Consider the following 20741-nt stretch of genomic DNA (forward strand, 5'->3'; position numbering starts at 1 on the left):
ATCAGGAGGAAGAGGAGGGCTGGGCTCTGTAGGATCAGGCTGGGCTCTGTGGGATCAGGGAGGAAGAGGAGGGCCGGGCTGTGGGATCAGGGAGAGAGGAAGAGGAGGGCTTGGCTCTGTGGGATCAGTCTGCCGTCACTTCCTCTGGCGCAGGCCTGGCGGGGAGGCCGGACATGGGCCGGACATGGGGTGGACATGGGGCGGACAGGGGGCCGGACATGAGGCGGACATGAGGGCGGACATTGGGGCCGGACATGGGGCCGGACATGAGGCGGACATGGGCCGGACATTCCAGCCCTGTTCCTCCTCCCGGCTGAACCCTCCTGGGGCAGCCCCCAGCCCACAGCCCAGCCCGGCTGTGCCCCTGCCACAGAGGGTCGTGGCTGCCACACCGAGCGTCCCTCAGGGATGAGACCCCACAAGCTGCCCCCGAGCACCGCCAGGAAAGGCAGTGACAGCTCTGAGGGCTTTGCCTGAGGGATCCTCGGAGCTGTTCCTGTGCCGAGCCAGGCACGGCAGCACCGCCCTGCACCTGCTTTGCCGGCTGTGTGAGGGATCCAGAGCCACAGCGGAGCCTGGAAATGCCTAAACTGGAGCCTGGCAGAGCTGGTTGATGTATTCAGCATTTTCTGGAGGGTTCATGGTGGGAGGAACGGGGCCGCCTCTGATCTGTGCCTGCCCACGTCACAGCTTTTGTCACACAGCCACAGTGGGTGAAATACAACCCCCAAACTCAACATGTGAGTCAGCTTTGCTGAGTCTTCTTATTTATGGACAAAAAAATTATGAACAATTCTACTGATATCACAGAGAAGTTTTAAAGTCCCTGGGTACTAACAAGCAGCCAAGAGCCCGTCCTTGCTGCAGGGTACCCCCACTGAAGGGGCTGTGGGATCCATCCCCTGGCACCGGCAACAGTCTGGGGGGCTCTGAGGAAACGCTCATTCTATGCCAGTATCGGTGGGAAAACTTCACTGTTTGGAAGTTTTTGTAAAGTTTTGAACTTGGTAGGAAAACGTCATGGTTTGGAAGATTTTGTGACGTTTTGAACTTGGCAGGAAAACTTCAGGTGCCCTGGCACCTTGGGCCCAGCCTCTGGAGGTGCGGTGGGAGGATGGTGACCTCCTCGTTTTCCTCCAGCTCAGATCCTCTGCACATAATTCCCAGGGAAAAGCCCTTCTTTGCCGTGCAGGTGGCCTTTCCACCAGCCAGAAGCATCTGGGGAGGGAGAAGACAATCAATCAATCAGCCGTGCTGCCAGCAGGGCAGGGAGAGGAGGCGGGCAGGGCAGGAACCTGGTACCTTCCATCAGGATGTCAATGACATCCCCCACGTTGAAGCTGAGCTCGTCCACGTCCTGCCCGATGTACTGGTACAGGGCCCGGCAGCGCGGCCCCTCCGCCCTGGGCTGCGGCTTGGGGCGCCGGGCTGGGGGCGGCCGCTGGCCCACGCTGCGGCGGCGCTGCACCCTGTGGGCGGGAGGGATGGGGTCTGCACTGGCAGGGCACCGGGATGGCATGTGCTGCTGCCCCCTGCACCCACACACCCGTGGGATGGCATGTGCTGCTGCCCCCTGCACCCTCACACCCGTGGGATGGCATGTGCTGCTGCCCCCTGCACCCTCACACCCGTGGGATGGCATGTGCTGCTGCCCCCTGCACCCACACACCCGTGGGATGGCATGTGCTGCTGCCCCTGCCCACCCTGCACCCACACACCCGTGGGATGGCATGTGCTGCTGCCCCCTGCACCCACACACCCGTGGGATGGCATGTGCTGCTGCCCCCTGCACCCACACGCCCGTGGGATGGCATGTGCTGCTGCCCCCTGCACCCACACACCCGTGGGATGGCATGTGCTGCTGCCCCCTGCACCCACACACCCTGGGATGGCATGTGCTGCTGCCCCCTGCCCACCCTGCACCCACACACCCGTGGGATGGCATGTGCTGCTGCCCCCTGCACCCACACACCTGTGGGATGGCATGTGCTGGGGCAGGCTGAGCTGCCCACCCTGCACCCACACACCCTGGGATGGCATGTGCTGCTGCCCCCTGCACCCACACACCCTGGGATGGCATGTGCTGCTGCCCCTGCCCACCCTGCACCCACACACCCGTGGGATGGCATGTGCTGCTGCCCCCTGCACCCACACACCCGTGGGATGGCATGTGCTGCTGCCCCCTGCCCACCCTGCACCCACACACCCTGGGATGGCATGTGCTGCTGCCCCCTGCCCACCCTGCACCCACACACCCTGGGATGGCATGTGCTGCTGCCCCCTGCACCCACACACCCGTGGGATGGCATGTGCTGCTGCCCCTGCCCACCCTGCACCCACACACCCGTGGGATGGCATGTGCTGCTGCCCCTGCCCACCCTGCTGTCCTCACACCCGTGGGATGGCATGTGCTGCTGCCCCCTGCACCCACACACCCGTGGGATGGCATGTGCTGGGGCAGGCTGAGCTGCCCACCCTGCTGCCCCACACCAGTGGGATGCTCCATGCCTGCAGGTGGATTCTCCCAGTTCAGGGATTGGGGGAACTGGGGCAGGATGAGCTGCACCCTCTTGCCCATCCTCAGGTGCTCTCTGCCTGCAGCTGGGTACTCCCAGTGCACAGACTGGGAGAACTGGGGCAGGATGAGCTGCACCCTCCTGCTCTCCTCCTCTTATCCATGGGATGCTCCATGCTTGCAGCACAGCTGGTTGGTCCCAGTTCAGGGACTGGGAGGACTGGGGCAGGATGAGCTGCCCACCCTGCTGTCCCCCACCCATGGGATGCTCTGTGCCTGCTCTCCCAGTGCAGGGACTGGGAGGATTGGGATGCACAAGAGCCTGGGAGATGTGTCCTGCGAGCAAAGCCAGGGCGCATCCCCTGTCACCGAGGAGGGGACACATCTGGTCCCCTCCTTAGAGGGAAAGAATCTTGCAGTGCTGGTAGCAGTGGGAGAGGAGGATGGGGCAGGGACAGGGACGTGGGACAGGACCTACCCGGCCACGCCCTGGTCGGGCACGTTGAGGAAGTCCATGTTGTGCTCGGATGGGGGCCGTGCCTTGGGCTGGTGGCCGGCGCTGCGGGCGGGAAGCGCCGCGGCCGGGGGGCCCCGCGTCTGCTTCTGGGGCATCCTGTAGGTGTCCCTCTGTGCCCGGCCATCCCCGCGAGGGATCTGGGGACCCCCGTTCCTGCAGGCTCCTGGAACAGCCCATCCCAGGAGGGTGCATTACAGGGGGGCCATGCACAGCCTGCACCCCCTGTATCCCCCACCCCGTACCCCCTCCTCACCTCTGGATGCTGATGGGGCACTTCGGGAAGGTGCGGGACACCTGCTGCCACCTCTGCCCTGTGCTGCTCCCTTCCTTGTGGGCTCTGGGGGGACACAAGCCCCCCGTTACGTGACAGTCCTCACAGCCAGCTGTAGGGGCTGTCCCCCCATTTGAACCCTGTTCCCCCGAAGGTCCTATCACCAGAGCAGAAATGGGGGAGACACAAACCCCACAGGGTACACCCAGCTCACCCCAATGCTCCCAGGCCTCCAGCTGGGCCCTGTGACCCCAGTGCTCCTGTGTCCCCCCTCTGCCACCCCCCAGTGCCCTGGCACTCACTGGCATTCCTGGGGAGCCCATCCCCGATGCTGACCGTAAGGGTTTTGCCTCCAGCTTTGAGGGCGGCCACGTCGCCCTGTCCTCTGACGAAGGTGACGTTGCGGGTGCCACCGCCGCCCCAGCCCTCCTTCTTCACCCGAAACTGTAGTCTGGGGGCAAGACAAGCCATGAGGCTGCGGTGACAGGACCCTGTCCTGCTTTGTCACCTCTCCTGGCCTCTGTCCTTACGTGTCCTTGAAGGAGAGGGGCAGCTTGGAGCGGGTGATCTCCTCGAAGCGTTTGCACAGGAGGCTGATCAGCTCCGTCTTGAAGATGGACTCCAAGAAGTTGTCGGCATCATTCTCATGGAGGATGAAGAAGTCGTCCTGCCTGGTGCTGGGGGAGCAACCAGGGGTGTCAACCGCACCAAGGCTGGTTCCAGCTGGGCTGGGGGGGATTTGGAGACCCCACAGGGCTTGGGTCCACCCCAAGGAAATTTGAAGGGCGATTTGGAAAACTCCCTGGCTTCCCAAAGCACCCATGGGGAGCCTCCTCCTCAGGGCTGGATGAGGGACTGGGGAGCAGCAGGGCATGGAGAGAGGGGAAGGCCAGCCATGGGGAGAGCCCCTGGTGAGGGACACACCTCAGCGAGACGCCGCTCACTGCCTGCAGCTCCACCTTCTTCTTGAGCACCTCCTTGATCTGCCCCTTCTCAGGCCCCTTCTTCACCTTCTCCCGCCCGATCAGGTAGAAGTACTTGGGGGTGAGAATGAAATCCCGCTTGATGGGCTGGGAAAGGGCGGGAGAAAGGGGGTGAGGGGGCTTTGCTGGCGGGGCACAAACCCCACAAACACACATCCCACCTGAGGGAAGCCACCAAGAGCTGCAGCAGCCCCAGGTGTGTCCCTGCACCTTGAACCTCCGGTCGTATTTGGTGACGGAGTCGGCGAAGTCGATGCGCTCCCGCTTGGCCAGGAACTGCCGCAGCTCGGGCCGCTCCTCCATGCCCAGGTAATCCCCCACGAAATTCCTGTTGATGCTGTTCCTGCGCCTCTCTTTGAAGTTGTAGAGGATGCTGGCAGCTGGGAGGGACCCCAAAGAGGTGCAGGTCTGATGTGGCTCTGTGCTGGTAGCTCAGAGCCCCCCCAAAATGTCACACGGGTCATGGCAGCAAGAAATGGGGCTTGTTTTATGCCACGGGAGGAATCCCAGCTGCTTGAGCTTGGCTGGTTTTGAAACCCATCAACTGCCTTCAAAAACCCTCGTGCTGTGGGAGGGAGGGATGGACCCTGCTGTTTTCTGGGTTTTCCTCCTTGATTTTTCCTGCTTGCTTGGGAGGGTAGGAAAACTTAAGATGGGGTCAGTGACTTGTCCCATCCTTTTGCCATTGTGGGAATCAGCCCCTTCCCACAAACACCAGCTCACCCCAGCTACTCCCCTCCATCCCTGTGCAGGCCATGAAATGCAGAGTGAGACAGCACAAGGCTCCCAGGGCTCGAAATAGGAGCAGGAAATCCGTGCTCTCCTTTCAGTCTGGGAAAAAATTCCCAACAACTCACAGGCTGGTTCCTCCATCACCTAATCATGTTAGTGCCATGATTAGGAGCCAGGCTGCTGCTCTCACAGCTGGGCTGTCCTAGTGTAAAAGCACCCTAAAAGGGCTGCTGGGGTGGCACTGTCCCTGTCCTTGTCCAGCCTTACCCTCCTCTCTCATCTGCTCGTATTTGCGGATGGCCACGTGCCGGCGCCAGGCCTTCTGGATCACCCGGGCGAAGCTGTCAAATTTCCTCTCCCGCATCTCCTCGAGCAGGAAGAGCTGCGAGGGACAGGCAGTGCTGAGCCAGGACACCCCAAAAACCCCTCCCCAGTGATGCCCAGCCACGGGCAGTGCCCCCCAGGAGTCAGGGCCACCCACCGACTCGGGGTTCTTGACGAACACCTTGCTCCTGCCCATCTGGTACTGGTCTGGGTCCATGTTGACCGAGCGCAGGAGGTGCTGCACCCCTTGGCGCTCGTCCCCGCGCCACGACGGCCACGTCTCGGGGGTGAGGATGGCATAGCTGTGGGGACAGAGCAGGCTCACAGAGTCCTACAATAGTTCAGGTTGGGAGGGACTTTAAAGCCCATCCAGTCTTGTGGGGACAGAGCAGGCTCACAGAGTCCTACAATAGTTCAGGTTGGGAGGGACCTTAAAGCCCATCCAGTCTTGCCATGGCAGGGACACCTTCCACTGTCCCAGGGTGCTCCAAGCCCTGTCCAACCTGGCCTTGGACACTGCCCTGCTGTGGGCATCCTGTGCCAGGCCTTCCCCACCCTCCCAGGGAACAATCCCTTCCCAATATCCCATCCATCCCTGCCCTCTGGCAGTGGAAGCCATTCCCTATGTCCTGTCCCTCCATGCCTTGTCCCAAAACCCTCTGCTGCTCCTTTTAGTCCCTGAAAAGGGGTCTAAGGTCTTGCCCAAGCCTTCTCTTCTCCAGGTTGAACACCCCCAACTCTCTTCACCTGCAAAGCTGTGCCAGGGCCTCCCACACCCTCCTCTCCTCCTGAGGAGGTGCTGTGGGCTCTGCCAGCCCCGTGCCAGTGGCCACTCACCGTTGGAGGAACTTGTGGAAAAGGCGGCGGTAGGCGAACCCTGCCCGGCGCACCCGGATGTTCTCCTTCAGCCCCAGGTACTCAACCTGGTGCTTCACCCTGTGCAGCAGGGAGGGACAATGTGGGGTGATGACAGGTTAGGAGGGCACCTAAAGGTGCACCTAAAGAGGACAATGTGTCCCCACTTGTGCTCCCTGGGTTAGTGGACAGCTCAGAAGAACCAGCCCAGGGCTGCAGTTTTTGGAGGAAGGCTGGTCCTGGCCACATCTCCATGGCTGGGTCCCATTCCTGGGCTCTGTGGGCTCCCTGTTACCTGCTCTCCTCCCAGTCCCGGGGTTTCTTGGTCTCGTTGGGTTTGATGCAGCGGATGTAGTGTGGGGTGCACTTCATGAGCGTGTTCACCAGGTCATTGGCCTGTTTCTGGTGCAAGGATTGACCTCTGTAGCATCAAAGGGGGTGGTGGGAGCACTGCCCCTGCCACCTCCCCAAAGGCAACTGCTGCTCTGCAGCCCACAGGACACACCTTGATTTTGGAGCCTGCTGTGGTTGGCCGTCCCTTTTTGTCAGAATCAAGTTTTTCTGGGAAAAGCATCCGGATGAAACCACTGGAAGGGAGGGGACAGTCCCCAGGTGAGAGCTGCCAGCATGGCCTGGGCTGAGGCCAGCTGGGAAATCCTTTACAGGAGGGCTGAGTGCCATGTTCCTAACCACCCCCAGGAGCAGGGGCAGGGGCAGGAGCAGGGGCAGGAGCAGGGGCAGGGGCAAGAGCAGGAGCAGGGGCAGGGGCAGGAGCAGGGGCAGGGGCAGGGGTAGGGGCAGGGGCAAAAGCAGGAGCAGGGGCAGGGGCAGGAGCAGGGGCAGCAGCAGGAGCAGGGGCAGGAGCAGGGGCAGGAGCAGGAGCAGGGGCAGAGCTGGTGGATGACCCCGCTCTGCCAACCCTGCAACCCTGGGATGTCCCTGGTGCCCATGGGGCCATGCAGGACTGAGCACCCCAACCCACAAAGACAGGACCAGCCTTTCAGATCTGCATGTTGAGGACTCTGCCCTCTTCCCCAGCCCTTTTGGGGTGCCCCAGCACTGCCAGACTCACTATTCACTGCTCTGCATGAGCTCAATCAGGTCGGTGAAAAGCACGTCCCGGTTGCGCTCGCAGAAGCCGTTCACATCGTAGGATACCTGGGGACAGGAGGGGACCTCAGCTGCGGTGGGTGGGGCTGTGGGGTGCAGGGTGGGGGCTTTGGGGTGCCCTACCCACCTTGCCAGCATAGTGGTGGATGACAAAGCCCGAGCTCCAGCTGTTGAAGTGCTCGTGGGTGCCCACGGCTGCCTGCAGCTTCTGCAGCAGGGTCTGGTCGGCGCCCTCGCCCGTGGCGTGCATGGTGGCACACACATCATCCAGCACACTCATGATCCCAGGAGGGTTCTGCCACAAGGAAAGGGGAGCCATGGGTGTGGCAGGGCCCAATCCTGCACCTGGTCACAGCTGCTTCATGCTGAGTCACAGCTTAGTGCTGGTGCCCTCACATGGGTGCTGGAAGTGTCCAAGACCAGGCTGGACAGGGCTTGGAACACGCTGGGATGGTGGGACAAGATGATCTTTATGGTTCCTCCTAACCCAAACCAGTCTGGGATTCTTTGCTGCTTGGCACCTCAACAACCCATGCAGCCCCTGTCCCTGGGTGCCTCTGCTCCCCAAAAAGCCACCCCAGCAGAGGGGACCCCACTCACCAGCTTGTTCTCTATCAGGTCACACACCACCTTGTTGTTGAAGTACTGGATCTGCGTCCACTTGATCCCCTCCTGCACATATTCCTCCTGGGGAAGCACAGGGAGAGCTGGGTGGTCCCCGAGCCCCTGGGATGTGCTGCAGACTCCCTGTTCCAGCTGTGGTGCTGGGAAGGAGGGGGGTGCAGGAATTGGGGTGCTGGCACAGCCCCACAGCCCCCAGCCCAGACCCCCATACCTGCTCTGCCTTCAGGGTCAGCTCGATGAAGATCTGCTGCAGCTTCTCGTTCACAAAGTTAATGCAGAATTGCTCAAAGCCATTTTTCTGCATGAAAGATGGAAGAGAAAATGGTGCTGAGTTGTCCTTTGCTCACAGAAACACAGAATCACGGAATAATGAGGTTGGAAGAGACCTCTAAGATCATGGAGTCCAATCTATGCCCTAACACCTCAACCAGACTATAGCACCAAGTGCCATGTCCAGTCTTTATTTTTAAACACATCCAGAGATGGTGATTCCACCACCTCCCTGGGAAGAGCATTCCAGAAAAATTTCTTCCTAATATCCAACCTACACCTTCCCTGACGTAGCTTGAGGCTGTGTCCTCTGGTTCTGTCAGTGCTGCCCAGTGGAAGAGACCAACCCCACCTATCTCCAACCTCCCTTCAGGAAGGTGTAGAGAGCAATAAGGTCACCTCTGAGCCTCCTCTTCTCCAGGCTAAACAACCCCAGCTCCTTCAGCTCCTCTGCCTCATCATAGGTACCCCAACCAGCAGTGCTTGGGTGCTACTCCAGGGACCCTTCTCAGGGCCACCTGACCCAGGGGCTGTCCCTGCTGTGGGAGCAGGGCAGGACATTCCCAGCCACACACACCTGGAATATCTCAAAGCCGTAGATATCCAGCACCCCGACGCTGTACTCCTCATTCGGCTTCTGCATGGCCCTGTTGATGGACTGCGGGGACAGAGGGGACAAACTGGCTGCAGGGCAGTGGGATTGGCCATTCCTGGGGCAGGGGATCACCATCCCCTCTGAGGCCCACACACCTCCACCAGGAAGTCGAAGACACGGGCGTAGAGCCCCTTGGCCAGCGCGTCCCGCGTGTAGGCCGCCTGCTCCACGTTGAGGGTGACGGTGATGGACTCGGAGCGGCCGCCCCACTTGCTGTCCATTTTCCTGCTGGTGACCTTCTCGTTGAGGCGCTCCTGGTCGACCCCCAGCAGGTAGGCAGGGAAGGCCAGGGCTGGGCAGAGTGGGGCTGGTCAGGGCTATGTTGTCCCCACCTGGCTCTGGCCATGGTCGAAACCCTCGGCCCCATCCAAGTGTGAAGGACAGCAGTGGGACAATGACAGGGAAAAGTGACACCTGTCCCAAAGCAACATCTGGCATCTGTCCCCTGGCTAATCAAGCTCTGGCTGAGCCATTTACTTGCTGCCTCAAGTAAAGTTCATAGTGAGTTGCAAGCTCATTGATGTGCATTGGTTATGTACCGGAGCCTTAGGCAGAGGCCTCTTGGTTAGGGCATATAGCTGTTAACTACAGTATCATGGGATCAAAGCCCATCTGTCTTGTAAATTGGAAGGTCCTAGCTTAATTAAAGCACCTGAGTTGCATTTAGGGGATGCAGGGTAATGGCCTATGGACTTTAGCAGAAGAGGGTTTAACTCTTGTTTAAGGCCTTTGGTTTAGGTCATCCTAAGTTTCATAGATAATGGTAAGGATTATAGGGGAGACAGGAAGGAGGATGATGGACATGGTGGTTAAGATAGCAATGACAATGCCTGGTGCTGGTGCTGCTTCCCTCCTGTGCCAGGGGGATTTGTGACACAGCCAGCTTGCCACTCATTCCCGAGACTCCCCCAGCTGTCCCCTGCAGCCCCGTGGCTACTCACAGTCAGCATTCTCCACCCGGGCGTAGTTGCCCTCCTCCCTGAAGCTGATGTTGCCCAGGTGCAGGATCCCTGCCACGATCTGCAGCACCAGCTGCTGGTCCTCACCACGGATGCCGATGACCTGCATGGCATTCTGGGGGTGCACAGACCCCGTGAGCCCCCACCCGGCCCCCGAGGTTTTGGGGACTCCCCTCCCTCCCAGGCACTCACCATGGTCTCATGGAAGTCGCTGCGGTCATCTGTGCCCTCCACCTGGTAGGTGTCTGTCTGGTTCAGGTAGAAGTAATAATCTGGGCTCATGATGCCCAAATTCTGCCTCTGCTCTTGGGATGCGCCTTGGATGAGCTGGGAGGGGACAGGGGGCTGTGGTCAGCCAGCTCCTGGTCCCCCCCTGCAGCCCTGGTGGCTCCAGGCCACCCCCATACTGTCACCATGATATTTTCTGAATAGTCCTTTCGCCAGGATTTTTCTCTTGAGAAGCTGAGAGGCCTCAGAAATGAAATGTAAACAATATTTATCTGCTGCTGTGGAATGCAACAGGTGCATCTGTGATTGGTCTCATGTTGGATATTTTTAATTAATGGCCAATCACAGTCCAGCTGCCTCGGACTCTCTGGCCAGTTACAAGATTTTATTATCATTCCATTCCTTTCTATTCCTTGCTAGCCTTCTGATGAAATCCTTTCTTCTATTCTGTAGTATAGTTTTAATATATAATTTTCTTTTAATATCATATATATCATAAAATAATAAATCAGCCTTCTGAAACATGGAGTCAAGATTCTCATCTCTTCCCTCATCCTGGGACCCCTGAGACCACCACCACATTTGGTGACCCCAAGTGAAGAAAAATTCCACATTTGGTGACCCCGAGTGAAGAAAAATTCCACCCCATACCTGGTAGTAGATGTGGAAATTCCGCTCGCACTCGTTCTGGCTCACCACGCGCGACTTCTCCAGCAGGAAGTTGGAGATCTTGCCCCCATCAGGTTCTCCGCCCCGGCTGAACTGGATCTCAAAGTATTTCCCCTGCTCCAGCACAGATCCTGCTCAGAGCTGTGGCCCTGCCTCAGGGGTTCCTCATTCCCCCCAAGCCCTTCCCCACCACACCAGGAGCTTTGTGGGGTGTGCAAACCCTGGCTGAAGGCTTCATGGTTTATGTGGAGACCTCACTGCCCCCTCAACTGCCCAGAAGGAGGTTGGAGCCCCATGGGGTCGGTCTCTTTTCCCAGGTAACAGGAAACAGGGCCAGAGGAAATGGCCTCACATTGCCCCAGTGGAGGTTTAGATTGGATATGGGGAAAAATTCCTCCACTGAAAGGGTGGTCAGGCACTGGAACAGGCTGTGCTGGAGTCACCATCCCTGGAGGGATTGAAAAGCTGGATGTGGCACTTGGGGACACTCAAGGCAGTGTTGGGGGAATGGCTGGAGTTGATCTAAAGGTCAGCCTTGAACCCAGCTGGTTCAGTGATTCTGCTGCAGCGCTGCCCCTGCACCTGCCCCGGTGTCACAGATATCTTTTATGGAAAATCCTTTCCTTAGGATTTTTCCTCCTGAGAAGCTGAGAGACCTCAGGAACAAAATGTAAACATTGATTATCTGCTGCTGTGGAATGCAACAGGTGCATCTGGGATTGGGCTCATGTGGTTGTTTCTAATTAATGGCCAATCACAGCCCAGCTGGCTCAGACTCTGTCTGAGCCACAAACCTTTGTTATTCATTCTTTCTTATTCTATTCTTAGCCAGCCTTCTGATGAAACCTTTCTTCTATTCTTTTAGTATAGTTTTAATATAATATATATCATCAAATAATAAATCAAGCCTTCTGACACATGGAGTCAGATCCTCGTCTCTTCCCTCATCCTCAGACCCCTGTGAACGCTGTCACACCCCGGCACTTACGAAGCGGCTGGAATTGTTGTTCCGGACAGTTTTGGCATTTCCAAAGGCTTCCAGCAGCGGGTTGGACTGCAGGATGATGTCCTTCACATGCTGGGGACAGAGGAGGGCAGGGCTCAGCCCTGCTGTGTCCCACTCCAGGCCTGGGGACACACCTGAGCGTTTGTGTGTCCCCAGTCCTGGAGCGGCTGCTCCGTGTGCCACCATGGGCCCCCATCAGGGGGATGTTGGGGACCAGGGTGGTGGGGATCAGTTGGGGGGTGAAATGATGAGTGGCAGGGGGGACAACAGACCCACCTGGACTTTCTCCCCACCACCAGACACTTTGGAGATGTAGCCCATGATGTATTTTGCTGCCACCGTTTTTCCAGCTCCGCTTTCTCCGCTGTGCAAAGGGCAAAGCAGAGCAGATGTGAAACCCACCAGAGCCACCCATCCCTCAGGGGGGCTTTGGGGTGGGTCCTGGAGCAGGACCAGAGGATGACAGTGAATTCTGGGGACTGTGCCATCCCCACAGTGGGTCTGTGGGGAATCTGGGATGGGGCTGCCCGGGGGGATCAGTGTGAGCAGAGCGTGGCTCAGCGAGGAGATGTTGAATTTGTTGTCACCGGGTTTAGAAGTGGAGGAAGGGGACTTGGGAGCCTCAGAGGGAAGTCTCCAGCCTTGCCCCACATCCTGACCATTTCCCTTGCAACACTGCCCTGCAGAGCTGCATTGCACAAGGCTCTGGGGCTCTGTCCCTGCCTGGGACACCCCTGGTCACAGCCTTGCCTGGTGCTTGTGGCCCAGAGGGTCCCTCCAGACACCCCAGAGCCCAGGAGCCAACTCTCCAGCTGGGAAGCCCCGGGCTGGGGAGAAGGGCTGGTGGGGACAGGTGTCCCCAGGGGCAGTGCCAGCCCGGGTGTGGCCCAGTGTCCCCCAGTACCTGATGATGACACACTGGTTCTCCCCGTCGATCAGCATGTTCCGGTACATGTTGTCAGTCAGGGCGTAGATGTGGGGGGGATTTTCATACTGGGCCTAGCCAGGGGACAGGGACAGCAGGGCTGAGCACAGGGCAGCCCCCAGCTCCCCTCCCCAAATCCCCTTCACTGCCCACAGGGGAACCAGCCCCTTCACAGTGACCCTAAACAAGGGACAAGGACAGCAGGGCTGGGCTCAGAGCAACCCCCAAATCCCCCTCACGCTGCCCATGTGGGAGCCACTCTTCACACTGACCCTAAACAAGGGATAAGGAGAGCAGTGCTGGGCACACAGCAGCCCCCAAATCCCCATTTTCCCCTCACTCTGCCCATGTGGGAGCCACTCTTCACACTGACCCTAAACAAGGGATAAGGACAGCAGGGCTGAGCACAGAGCTCCCCAAAACCCCCTCACTCTGCCCATATAGGATCAGCCCCTTCACAGTGACCCTAAACAAGGGACAAGGGACAAGGACAGCAGTGTTGGGCACAGAACAACCCCCAAATCCCCCTCACTCAGTCCATGTGGGGATCAGCCTCTTCGAACTGACCCTAAACAAGAGACAAGGGACAAGGGACAAGGGACAAGGACAGCAGTGCTGGGCACAGAGCTCCCCAAATCCCCAAATCCCCCTCACTCTGCCCATGTAGGATCAGCCCTTCACAGTGACTCTAAACAAGAGAAAAGGACAGCAGTGCTGGGCACAGAGCTGCCCAAATCTCCAAATCCCCCTCACTCTGCCCACGTGGGGATCAGCCCCTTCACGGTGACCCTAAAAAAGGGACAAGGACAGCAGTGCTGGGCACAGAGCTCCCCAAATCCATGTGGGGATCAGCCTCTTCAAACTGACCCTAAACAAGGGACAAGGGACAAGGACAGCAGTGTTGGGCACACAGATCCCCAAATCCCCCTCACTCAGCCCATGTGGGGATCAGCCTCTTCACAGTGACCCTAAACAAGGGACAAGGGACAAGGGACAAGGGACAAGGACAGCAGTGCTGGGCACAGAGCTCCCCAAATCCCCAAATCCTTCTCACTCTGCCCACGTGGGGATCAGCCTCTTCCCACAAACACCAGCTCATCAGCAGCGAGTCTGGTGATTTTTAACCCCCCCTCCTCCTTGGGAAGGGCTGGGGCAGGGCCACTCCAGCTGCATTTTACCATCTTTGGGTTTCTTTCTGTGCATTTCTGAGCTGAATTCCCCAGGATTTGCTGCAGGGAGCACTGACCCCTGCAGCAGCCGAGGGGCTGTGCAGCATGGGGACCCTCAGGGGACGCCCCTGGGGGATGTTTTGCACAGATTTAACCCCCGATTGCCCGCGGGGCAGCCTCACCGCGCCCTGGTACAGCTCGATCTCGCGGTCGGTGAAATACGGCATCTGCTTGAAGGGGTTCACAGAGATCAGCACGGGCCCGATGTAGGTCTGGGCAGCAGGTCAAGGGCCATGTGTCCCTTCCTGTGTCCCCCATTCCCAGTGCCCAGTCCCACCCCGGGGGCAGGAAGGTGGTTATGGGGTCCCTGGCACATCCAGGGATGGCACAAGGGGGGCATTTCCAGCCTGGCACAGGCAGAGCTGCCCTGACTTGGGGCATCCCTCAGCCCCTGCACTGTGATGGGTGCAGGAGCATCCCCTCAGCTCCCTGCTCTGGCTGGGGATCGGCTCTAAAACCTCTCCAGCATCCCTGGAATTCACCCTCTGCTCGCTTCTCCATCTGCGGCTCTTCCAGCAGGAACCCATCCTGATTTTACATCCAGGGAAACTGAGGCACGGAGAGGAGAGGAATCACAGCTCCTGCTTTTCCCTGCCTTTCCTGCAGCATCCCCGAGTCACTGAGTGTGGGCAGAGCATGGAAAAACAGGGAATTGCAGAGGTCAAGGGCCGTGTGTCCCTTCCTGTGTCCCCTCTTCCCAGTGCCCAGTCCCACCCCGGGGGCAGGAAGGTGGTTATGGGGTCCCTGGCATGTCCAGGGATGGCACAAGGGGGGCATTTCCAGCCTGGCACAGGCAGAGCTGCCCTGACTTGGGGCATCCCTCAGTCCCTTGCAGTGTGATGGGTGCAGGAGCATCCCCTCAGCTCCCTGCTCTGACTTGGGGATCGGCTCTAAAACCTCTCCAGCACTTCTGGAATTCGCCCTCTGCTTGCTTCTCCATCTGTGGCTTTTCCAGCAGGAACCCATCTGATTTTACATCCAGGGAAACTGAGGCACGGAGAGGAGAGGAATCACAGCTCCTGCTTTTCCCTGCCCACCCTGCTGCCTTTCCTTCAGCATCCCCGAGTCACTGAGTGCATGGAAAACCAGGGAATTGCAGCAGGATGGGGATGAGCCCCTGGCTGGGTGAGGAGATGGAGGGTGGGGATGGAGCAGGTGGGGTTATCCAAGCCTTTCATATCCTATTTGTGTCCCAAACAGGGGGAGGGCGGCCAGAGGGCAGGAGGAGGGAGCTTTTCTGGGAAATGCAAAAGCTTGGGATGTTGAGTCACGACTGGACAGAGTCCTGCGTGCAGCAGCACAGCAAAAAAGGAAGGGAGAGGCTGCGTGGGGTATTGTTCCCCTCCAAAAAAACCAAATCAAAAACCCCAAAAAAAGCCAACCCCACACGCATGCAAAGCCCCAGGGCTGCGGGGGGAGGTGGCTGAGTCACAGCTGGGACAGCATCGCCTTGTAAGGACAGGGCCACATCCCCACATCCAGGGGCGTGGGCACAGCCTCAGCCCTGCTGCCAGCCCTGCTGTGCCCTGTGTGCCCCTTGGGACCCTGCTGTGCCCTGCTGTGCCCTGTGTGCCCCTCAGGGCTCTGCTGTGCCCTGTGTGCCCTGTGTGCCCCTTGGGGCCCTGTGTGCCCTGTGTGCCCGTTGGGGCTCTGCTGTGCCCTGTGTGCCCCTCGGGGCTCTGCTGTGTCCTGTGTGCCCCTTGGGGCCCTGCTGTGCCCTGTGTGCCCTGCTGTGCCCTGTGTGCCCCTCAGGGCCCTGCTGTGCCCTGTGTGCCCTGCTGTGCCCTGTGTGCCCCTCAGGGCTCTGCTGTGCCCTGTGTGCCCTGTGTGCCCTGCTGTGCCCTGTGAGCCCCTCGGGGCCCTGCTATGCCCTGTGTGCCCCTTGGGACCCTGCTGTGCCCTGCTGTGCCCTGTGTGCCCTGTGTGCCCCTCGGGGCTCTGCTGTGCCCTGTGTGCCCCTTGGGGCCCTGTGTGCCCCTCAGGCTCTGCTGTGCCCTGTGTGCCCTGCTGTGCCCTGTGTGCCCTGCTGTGCCCTGTGTGCCCCTCGGGGCCCTGCTATGCCCTGTGTGCCCCTCGGGCTCTGCTCCTTGTCCCCAGCAGTGACAGCCACCCCAGGGCACCGAGCTGGACACGTCCCCAGGCAGGTGTGGGGTGAGCAGGGCTTGGGGACACATCCCTGTCCTCCTGCAGAGCTGTGGTGCCCGGCAGTGCCAGCTGGGCTGCAGCAGCTCAGTGTCCCCTGTGCTGGCATCACTGGGGACCAGGGGTGGCACCTCCTCCCCTGGAGGATCCAACCCTGCTCCATCCAGGGTTTGCCTGGATTTGGGGGGTTCAGAGCAGCCAGGACACGCTGGGGGCGTCGCTGGGGGTGGGTGACAGCAGCAAGGGACAATGTCACTGCTTGGGTGGCAGGAACACACCAGGAGCAGGGGGAGGTGATGCTGAGGGGCTTTGTGGCTACAAAGGAAGGAGCAAAGTGGGTCCTGCAGCATGGCAGGAGGGGGGGTTTGGTTGTTGTGTCTGTGCCAGGCACAGCTCAGCTTGGGAACTGTGACATTCCCACAGATCTGTCCCCACAGGGCACGGACACGCTGTCCCATGTCCTGACAAAGCCTTGGAGCCCATCCCTGCCGCTCCCTGTGCCTGGCCCCGCCGCCTGGGGAAGGATACAAAGATGAAATCGTCCATGAAACGCTTCTTGAGGTTCTCCACGATGGCCTCCTCGGAGATCTTGGACAGCAGCACCATGTCATCCACGCCGCTCTGCTTGACATTGTGGCTCTGCCAGTGGAAGCGCTCCTTGCTGCCCTGAGGGGACAACGGGGACACAGCGGCTGTGCCGGGGCCACCTCGGGCCACCAGGGCTGGCTCTGACCCCCCCGAGCTGCCCCCAGCCCTGCCTGGCTCAGCCCTCACCCCAAACTGGGGTTTGACCAAGCAGATCCCAAAATTCAGAGCACTGGGGCTTGTCCCAGCCCCCTGGAGCCCTCCTCACCTGCTGGCACCCTCAGAGGAGCAGACAGGACCTGCCCCAGCCCCTGCTCCTCACCAGGGTAATGAAGGAATTTGTTGAGGCACAGACTGATTATGAGACAGAGCAAGGCAGGGGAAGGGTGGTGGTGGCATCCTCTGCACCCCCACATCCTCCTTGCAGCCTGTGTTCCTCTTCCTCCTGCCCTGGGAGATGCCAGCAGCCTCTGCCCAGCTCTGTCCCCAGCTCTGTCCCCAGCTTGTCACAGACATCTTTGATGGAAAATCCTTTCCTTAGGGTTTTTCCTCCTGAGAAGCTGAGAGGCCTCAGGAACAAAATGTGCACAATGATTATCTGCTGCTGTGGAATGCAACAGGTGCATCTGGGATTGGTCTCATGTGGTTGTTTCTAATTAATGGCCAATCACAGTCAGCTGGCTCAGACTCTCTGTCTGAGCCACAAACTTTTGTTATCATTCTTTCTTACTCTATTCTTAGCCAGCCTTCTGAAGAAATCCTTTCTTCTATTATTTCAGTATAGTTTTAATGTAATATATATAATAAAATAATGAATCAAGCCTCCTGAAACATGGAGTCAGATCCTCATCTCTTCCCTCATCCTCAGAGCCCGTGAACACTCTCACACCAGCTCTGTCCCCAGCTCTGTCCCCAGCTCTGTCCCCCGGGGGCTGGGCTGTGATTTCAGCCTCGTGGGGTAAACAAGGGAGCTGTGAGAGGGGGAATTCATCGTGCAAAACCACCCCGAGGGCTCCCCTTGGCCTCGATGTCCCCACAGACCGGCTGGGCACAGCTGTGGTGGCCCCTGCAGGAGGGACAGGGACCAGGCTGAGCCCCTCCTTCCCCACCCCCACGGTTCCTCTTTCAGCCCCCAGGCTCCTGTCACTGATTTCACTTCTCCCCCGTCAGCCCTGGCCTCTTGCTCTCTCCATTTCCCTTTTCTTCTGCCCTTCCCCTTTTGCTTGATTTCCCTGCAGGCTCTCAAGATTTCAAGGCCCTGCATCCCCACACCTTTGCAGTCTCTGATTGTCACCAGGTGTCCCCAGCCCCCCTCAGCCACCCTGGGGTGTCTGTCACTGGGCTCTGCAGCCCCAAACATCCCCTGTGGCCCCTCTCCAAACCCCAAATTCCAGCCAAGCCCATGTAGCTGCTGAAGGGGCTTTGTGGTGTTGTCCCACCACCTTTTTTGGGGTCATCTCAAGGGGCTCAGGGGGTCCAGGGCTGCTCTTGCAGCCTGAAATCACCCAGGGAGCTTCTCCTCTTCCTTTTCAAGGCCTTTTTCTTGCCTTCATCCTAATATCCCCTAGGAAATGCAGCTGGAAAAGCACAGGCAGGCTCAGGCAGCCTCTCCAGGTCACTGTGGTGTCACCCAGGGAGCTGCAGGGACCCCAGGAGCTGCCCAGCTTCACCCCAAACCCTGGGCTTCAGCAGGAGAAGAGTGCCAAGAGCCCCTGGGCAGCCAAAGCACTCAGTGCCCTGTCCCCAGCACCCCAAAGCTGCTGGCACAGGCACCCAGGGCTGCTGCTCGAGGCCAAATGAAGGCAAAAGGAGAATTTCCTGCACCGAGAGCTCGCAGGTTTTGAGCTGACACCCAGAGATTCGCTGTCAGCTGCTCAGAGGTGTCGGTGGTGAGCGTGTCTTCACCTCCTCTTCCTCTGAGGCTTTTCTGGCTCTTCTGGGGCACCTGGTGCAGCCCAGCTGGGAGGAAAGCACCAACTCAGAGCTGGTAAATGAGGGGTTTGCCATGACCTGCAGAGCTCTGGGTGTTCCTGCCTGCATTCCCTGAGCCTCTCTCGGGGTTTGCAGGGCCAGGGCTCACTAAAAAATCAGAGTAAAGTCAGGATGAAGGGGAATTAGGATCCCTTAAAGCTCTGGTGTTGCCCCAGCTCGGTACCCAGAGAGCTGCCATGGGACAGAGGTGACATTTGCAGCTGCAGGTGACATCCCTGTGGGGAGTGGGAGCACCAGTTAATTTGCTTCCAGAGGTTTGGGGCAGCAGTTTCTCCATCCCCTGCTCTGTCCAGTCCTCTGCTCTAGGGAAGGGGACCTGCCCCAAGCCATTCCATCCTCCTGCCAAGCAGGAGAAGCTTTTGTCCCCCCTCCACCTTCCAGGTGCCCTTTGCAGCCCCTGTGCTCGAGGGACTTTGCTCCAAAGGGGGCAGGTGACACATGAGGAGCCCCTCAGTGCTCCAAAGGGGGCAGGTGACACACGAGGAGCCCCTCAGTGCTCCAAAGGGGGCAGGTGACACACGAGGAGCCCCTCGGTGCTCCAAAGGGGGCAGGTGACACATGAAGAGCCCCTCAGTGCTCCAAAGGGGGCAGGTGACACATGAGGAGCCCCTCAGAGCTCCAAAGGTGGCAGGTGACACATGAGGAGCCCCTCAGTGCTCCAAAGGGGGCAGGTGACACATGAGGAGCCCCTCAGCACCCCCAGCTGTGGGATGGGCACTGTCCCCACCCCTGTGCCCGGGGCCAGGATGCTCCTGGCACTCAGATAGGATCTCTGGGCAGGGAGGGGAGCAGCTCTTTCTGTGGCAGCACTTTGAAAACATCATGTTTTCTTCAAAGCTGTGGGTTAAACCACAGAACAACTCTGCAAGCCTGAGCGAGGAGCAGATGAAGCCCAAGGTGGCGCCTTTTGAGTCAAGACAGCCCAAGCCCAGGAGCATTTGTCAAAAACCTCCAAAACCACCGGAGGGGCAGGTTTGTCACACCACTGTCACAGGCAGGGCTGGGGTGGGGATGGGGCTGGCAGGGGTCAGGGCTATGGCTGCAGAGTCCCTTGGTCCTCCAGGAAGCCACAGAACATCTTCAGGTTCTGTGGAGGGGGGGACGGTGGAAGCGTCCTTGGGCACAGCATCTGAGCAGCCTCTCAGAGGTGACAGCCACAAGCGTGGGTGGCAGGAGGTTCAGTTTCAGCCTGGTCATTGTCCCCTTCCTGTCTGGGTGGAAATAGCTGGGACACATCTGCCCGAGGATGCAGGAAGCAGAGCTGAGAGCTCCTCACCCCCAGTTCTGAGCATCTTCCTAATTCTGAGCCCTTTCACCTTCCTCTTCTGCCTCCACAGCAACTTCCACAAGTGGCTGCTGCCCTCCCTGCAGCCCCTGTCCCCTGACCATGGGCACCAGCACCCAGAGGGTCCCTCTTAGCCTGGGGGATGTGGCTGCCACCCCCACCCCACCCCCTGCCCCAGTGGGGACACAAATTCATCCCGTGGGTACCACAGCAGCGACAGCAGCACCCAAACCTCTGTGTGGCAGCACACACCCATCCCCTGCTGCTCCCCGCCCTGTCCTGGGGGTCACCAACCCCTGTATCCCACCCATGGCCTCTCTGAGCCCTGTCCCCAAGCCGGGGAGCACTGTCCCCTCCCCGGCAGGGACATGGGGCAGCTCCAGGCTGTGGGGAGGGCAGGGCTGAGGTGGCAGCAGTCGGAGGTGACAGCCTGAAGGGCCCGAGGGGAGCAGGGTGGGGCCCTGCTGGCACTCACCATGATGTCCCTGTGTCCCTCCCAGACAGATGCTCTTGGCTCCTGTCACCAACAGCCCGGGGCCATCCCGGAGCACTCGGATTTTGTCTTTCTGCTGTTACCAAGATTGTCACAAGCAGTCTTCCCTCCCACTTCCTCATTTTGCACCCTTTGCTCGTGGGGGGTGGGGAGGACAGCAGCAGCTTTGCTACCAGGGACTTGGGGGTGGCCCTGCCCGGGGTGTCCCCAGCTCTGCAGCTGCTGCTGGGTGAGACAGGATGCAGGACAGAGCCCAGCAGGGATGCTCAGAGCCTCGGTGACCTCTCCCCTCACCCTGCTGGATGTCACCTGTTCAGCGGTGGCCAGTCAGTTCTTGGAGGTGGTTTTAGGAATGAGATGCTTTCGGTTGCA

The 20741-nt window shown here is 59.4% G+C and overlaps 1 protein-coding gene across 2 annotated transcripts; it reads right to left on the reverse strand.

Annotated features, from left to right (window-relative positions):
- Nucleotides 1-741: 741 nt before the first annotated feature.
- MYO1F (myosin IF) lies at nucleotides 742-20477 on the reverse strand. 2 transcript variants are annotated; one of them, XM_071451876.1, is made up of 28 exons: nucleotides 20352-20477; nucleotides 16543-16680; nucleotides 13995-14084; nucleotides 12623-12717; nucleotides 11995-12082; nucleotides 11701-11790; nucleotides 10695-10826; nucleotides 10008-10142; nucleotides 9798-9930; nucleotides 8952-9148; nucleotides 8779-8859; nucleotides 8143-8229; nucleotides 7908-7994; nucleotides 7435-7602; nucleotides 7270-7355; nucleotides 6703-6784; nucleotides 6493-6599; nucleotides 6180-6278; nucleotides 5500-5644; nucleotides 5286-5400; nucleotides 4497-4666; nucleotides 4228-4373; nucleotides 3834-3980; nucleotides 3640-3754; nucleotides 3286-3369; nucleotides 2994-3195; nucleotides 1303-1469; nucleotides 742-1218 (listed from the first exon to the last, which is right to left on the reverse strand). In XM_071451876.1, exons 1-27 carry the CDS (start codon nucleotides 20352-20354, stop codon nucleotides 1309-1311), a joined length of 3183 nt encoding a protein of 1060 aa, XP_071307977.1. In that variant the 5' UTR covers nucleotides 20355-20477; the 3' UTR covers nucleotides 742-1218; nucleotides 1303-1308. The 2 variants fall into 2 exon arrangements, with proteins under 2 accessions (XP_071307977.1, XP_071307976.1); XM_071451875.1 differs by having other exon boundaries at nucleotides 3606-3754.
- Between the last annotated feature and the right edge of the window lie 264 nt (nucleotides 20478-20741).

The sequence above is a fragment of the Agelaius tricolor genome, unplaced genomic scaffold (assembly GCF_023055355.1).
Source record: "Agelaius tricolor isolate 1412-34295 unplaced genomic scaffold, bAgeTri1.0.p SCAF_33, whole genome shotgun sequence".
Classification (NCBI taxonomy): Eukaryota; Metazoa; Chordata; class Aves; order Passeriformes; family Icteridae; genus Agelaius; species Agelaius tricolor.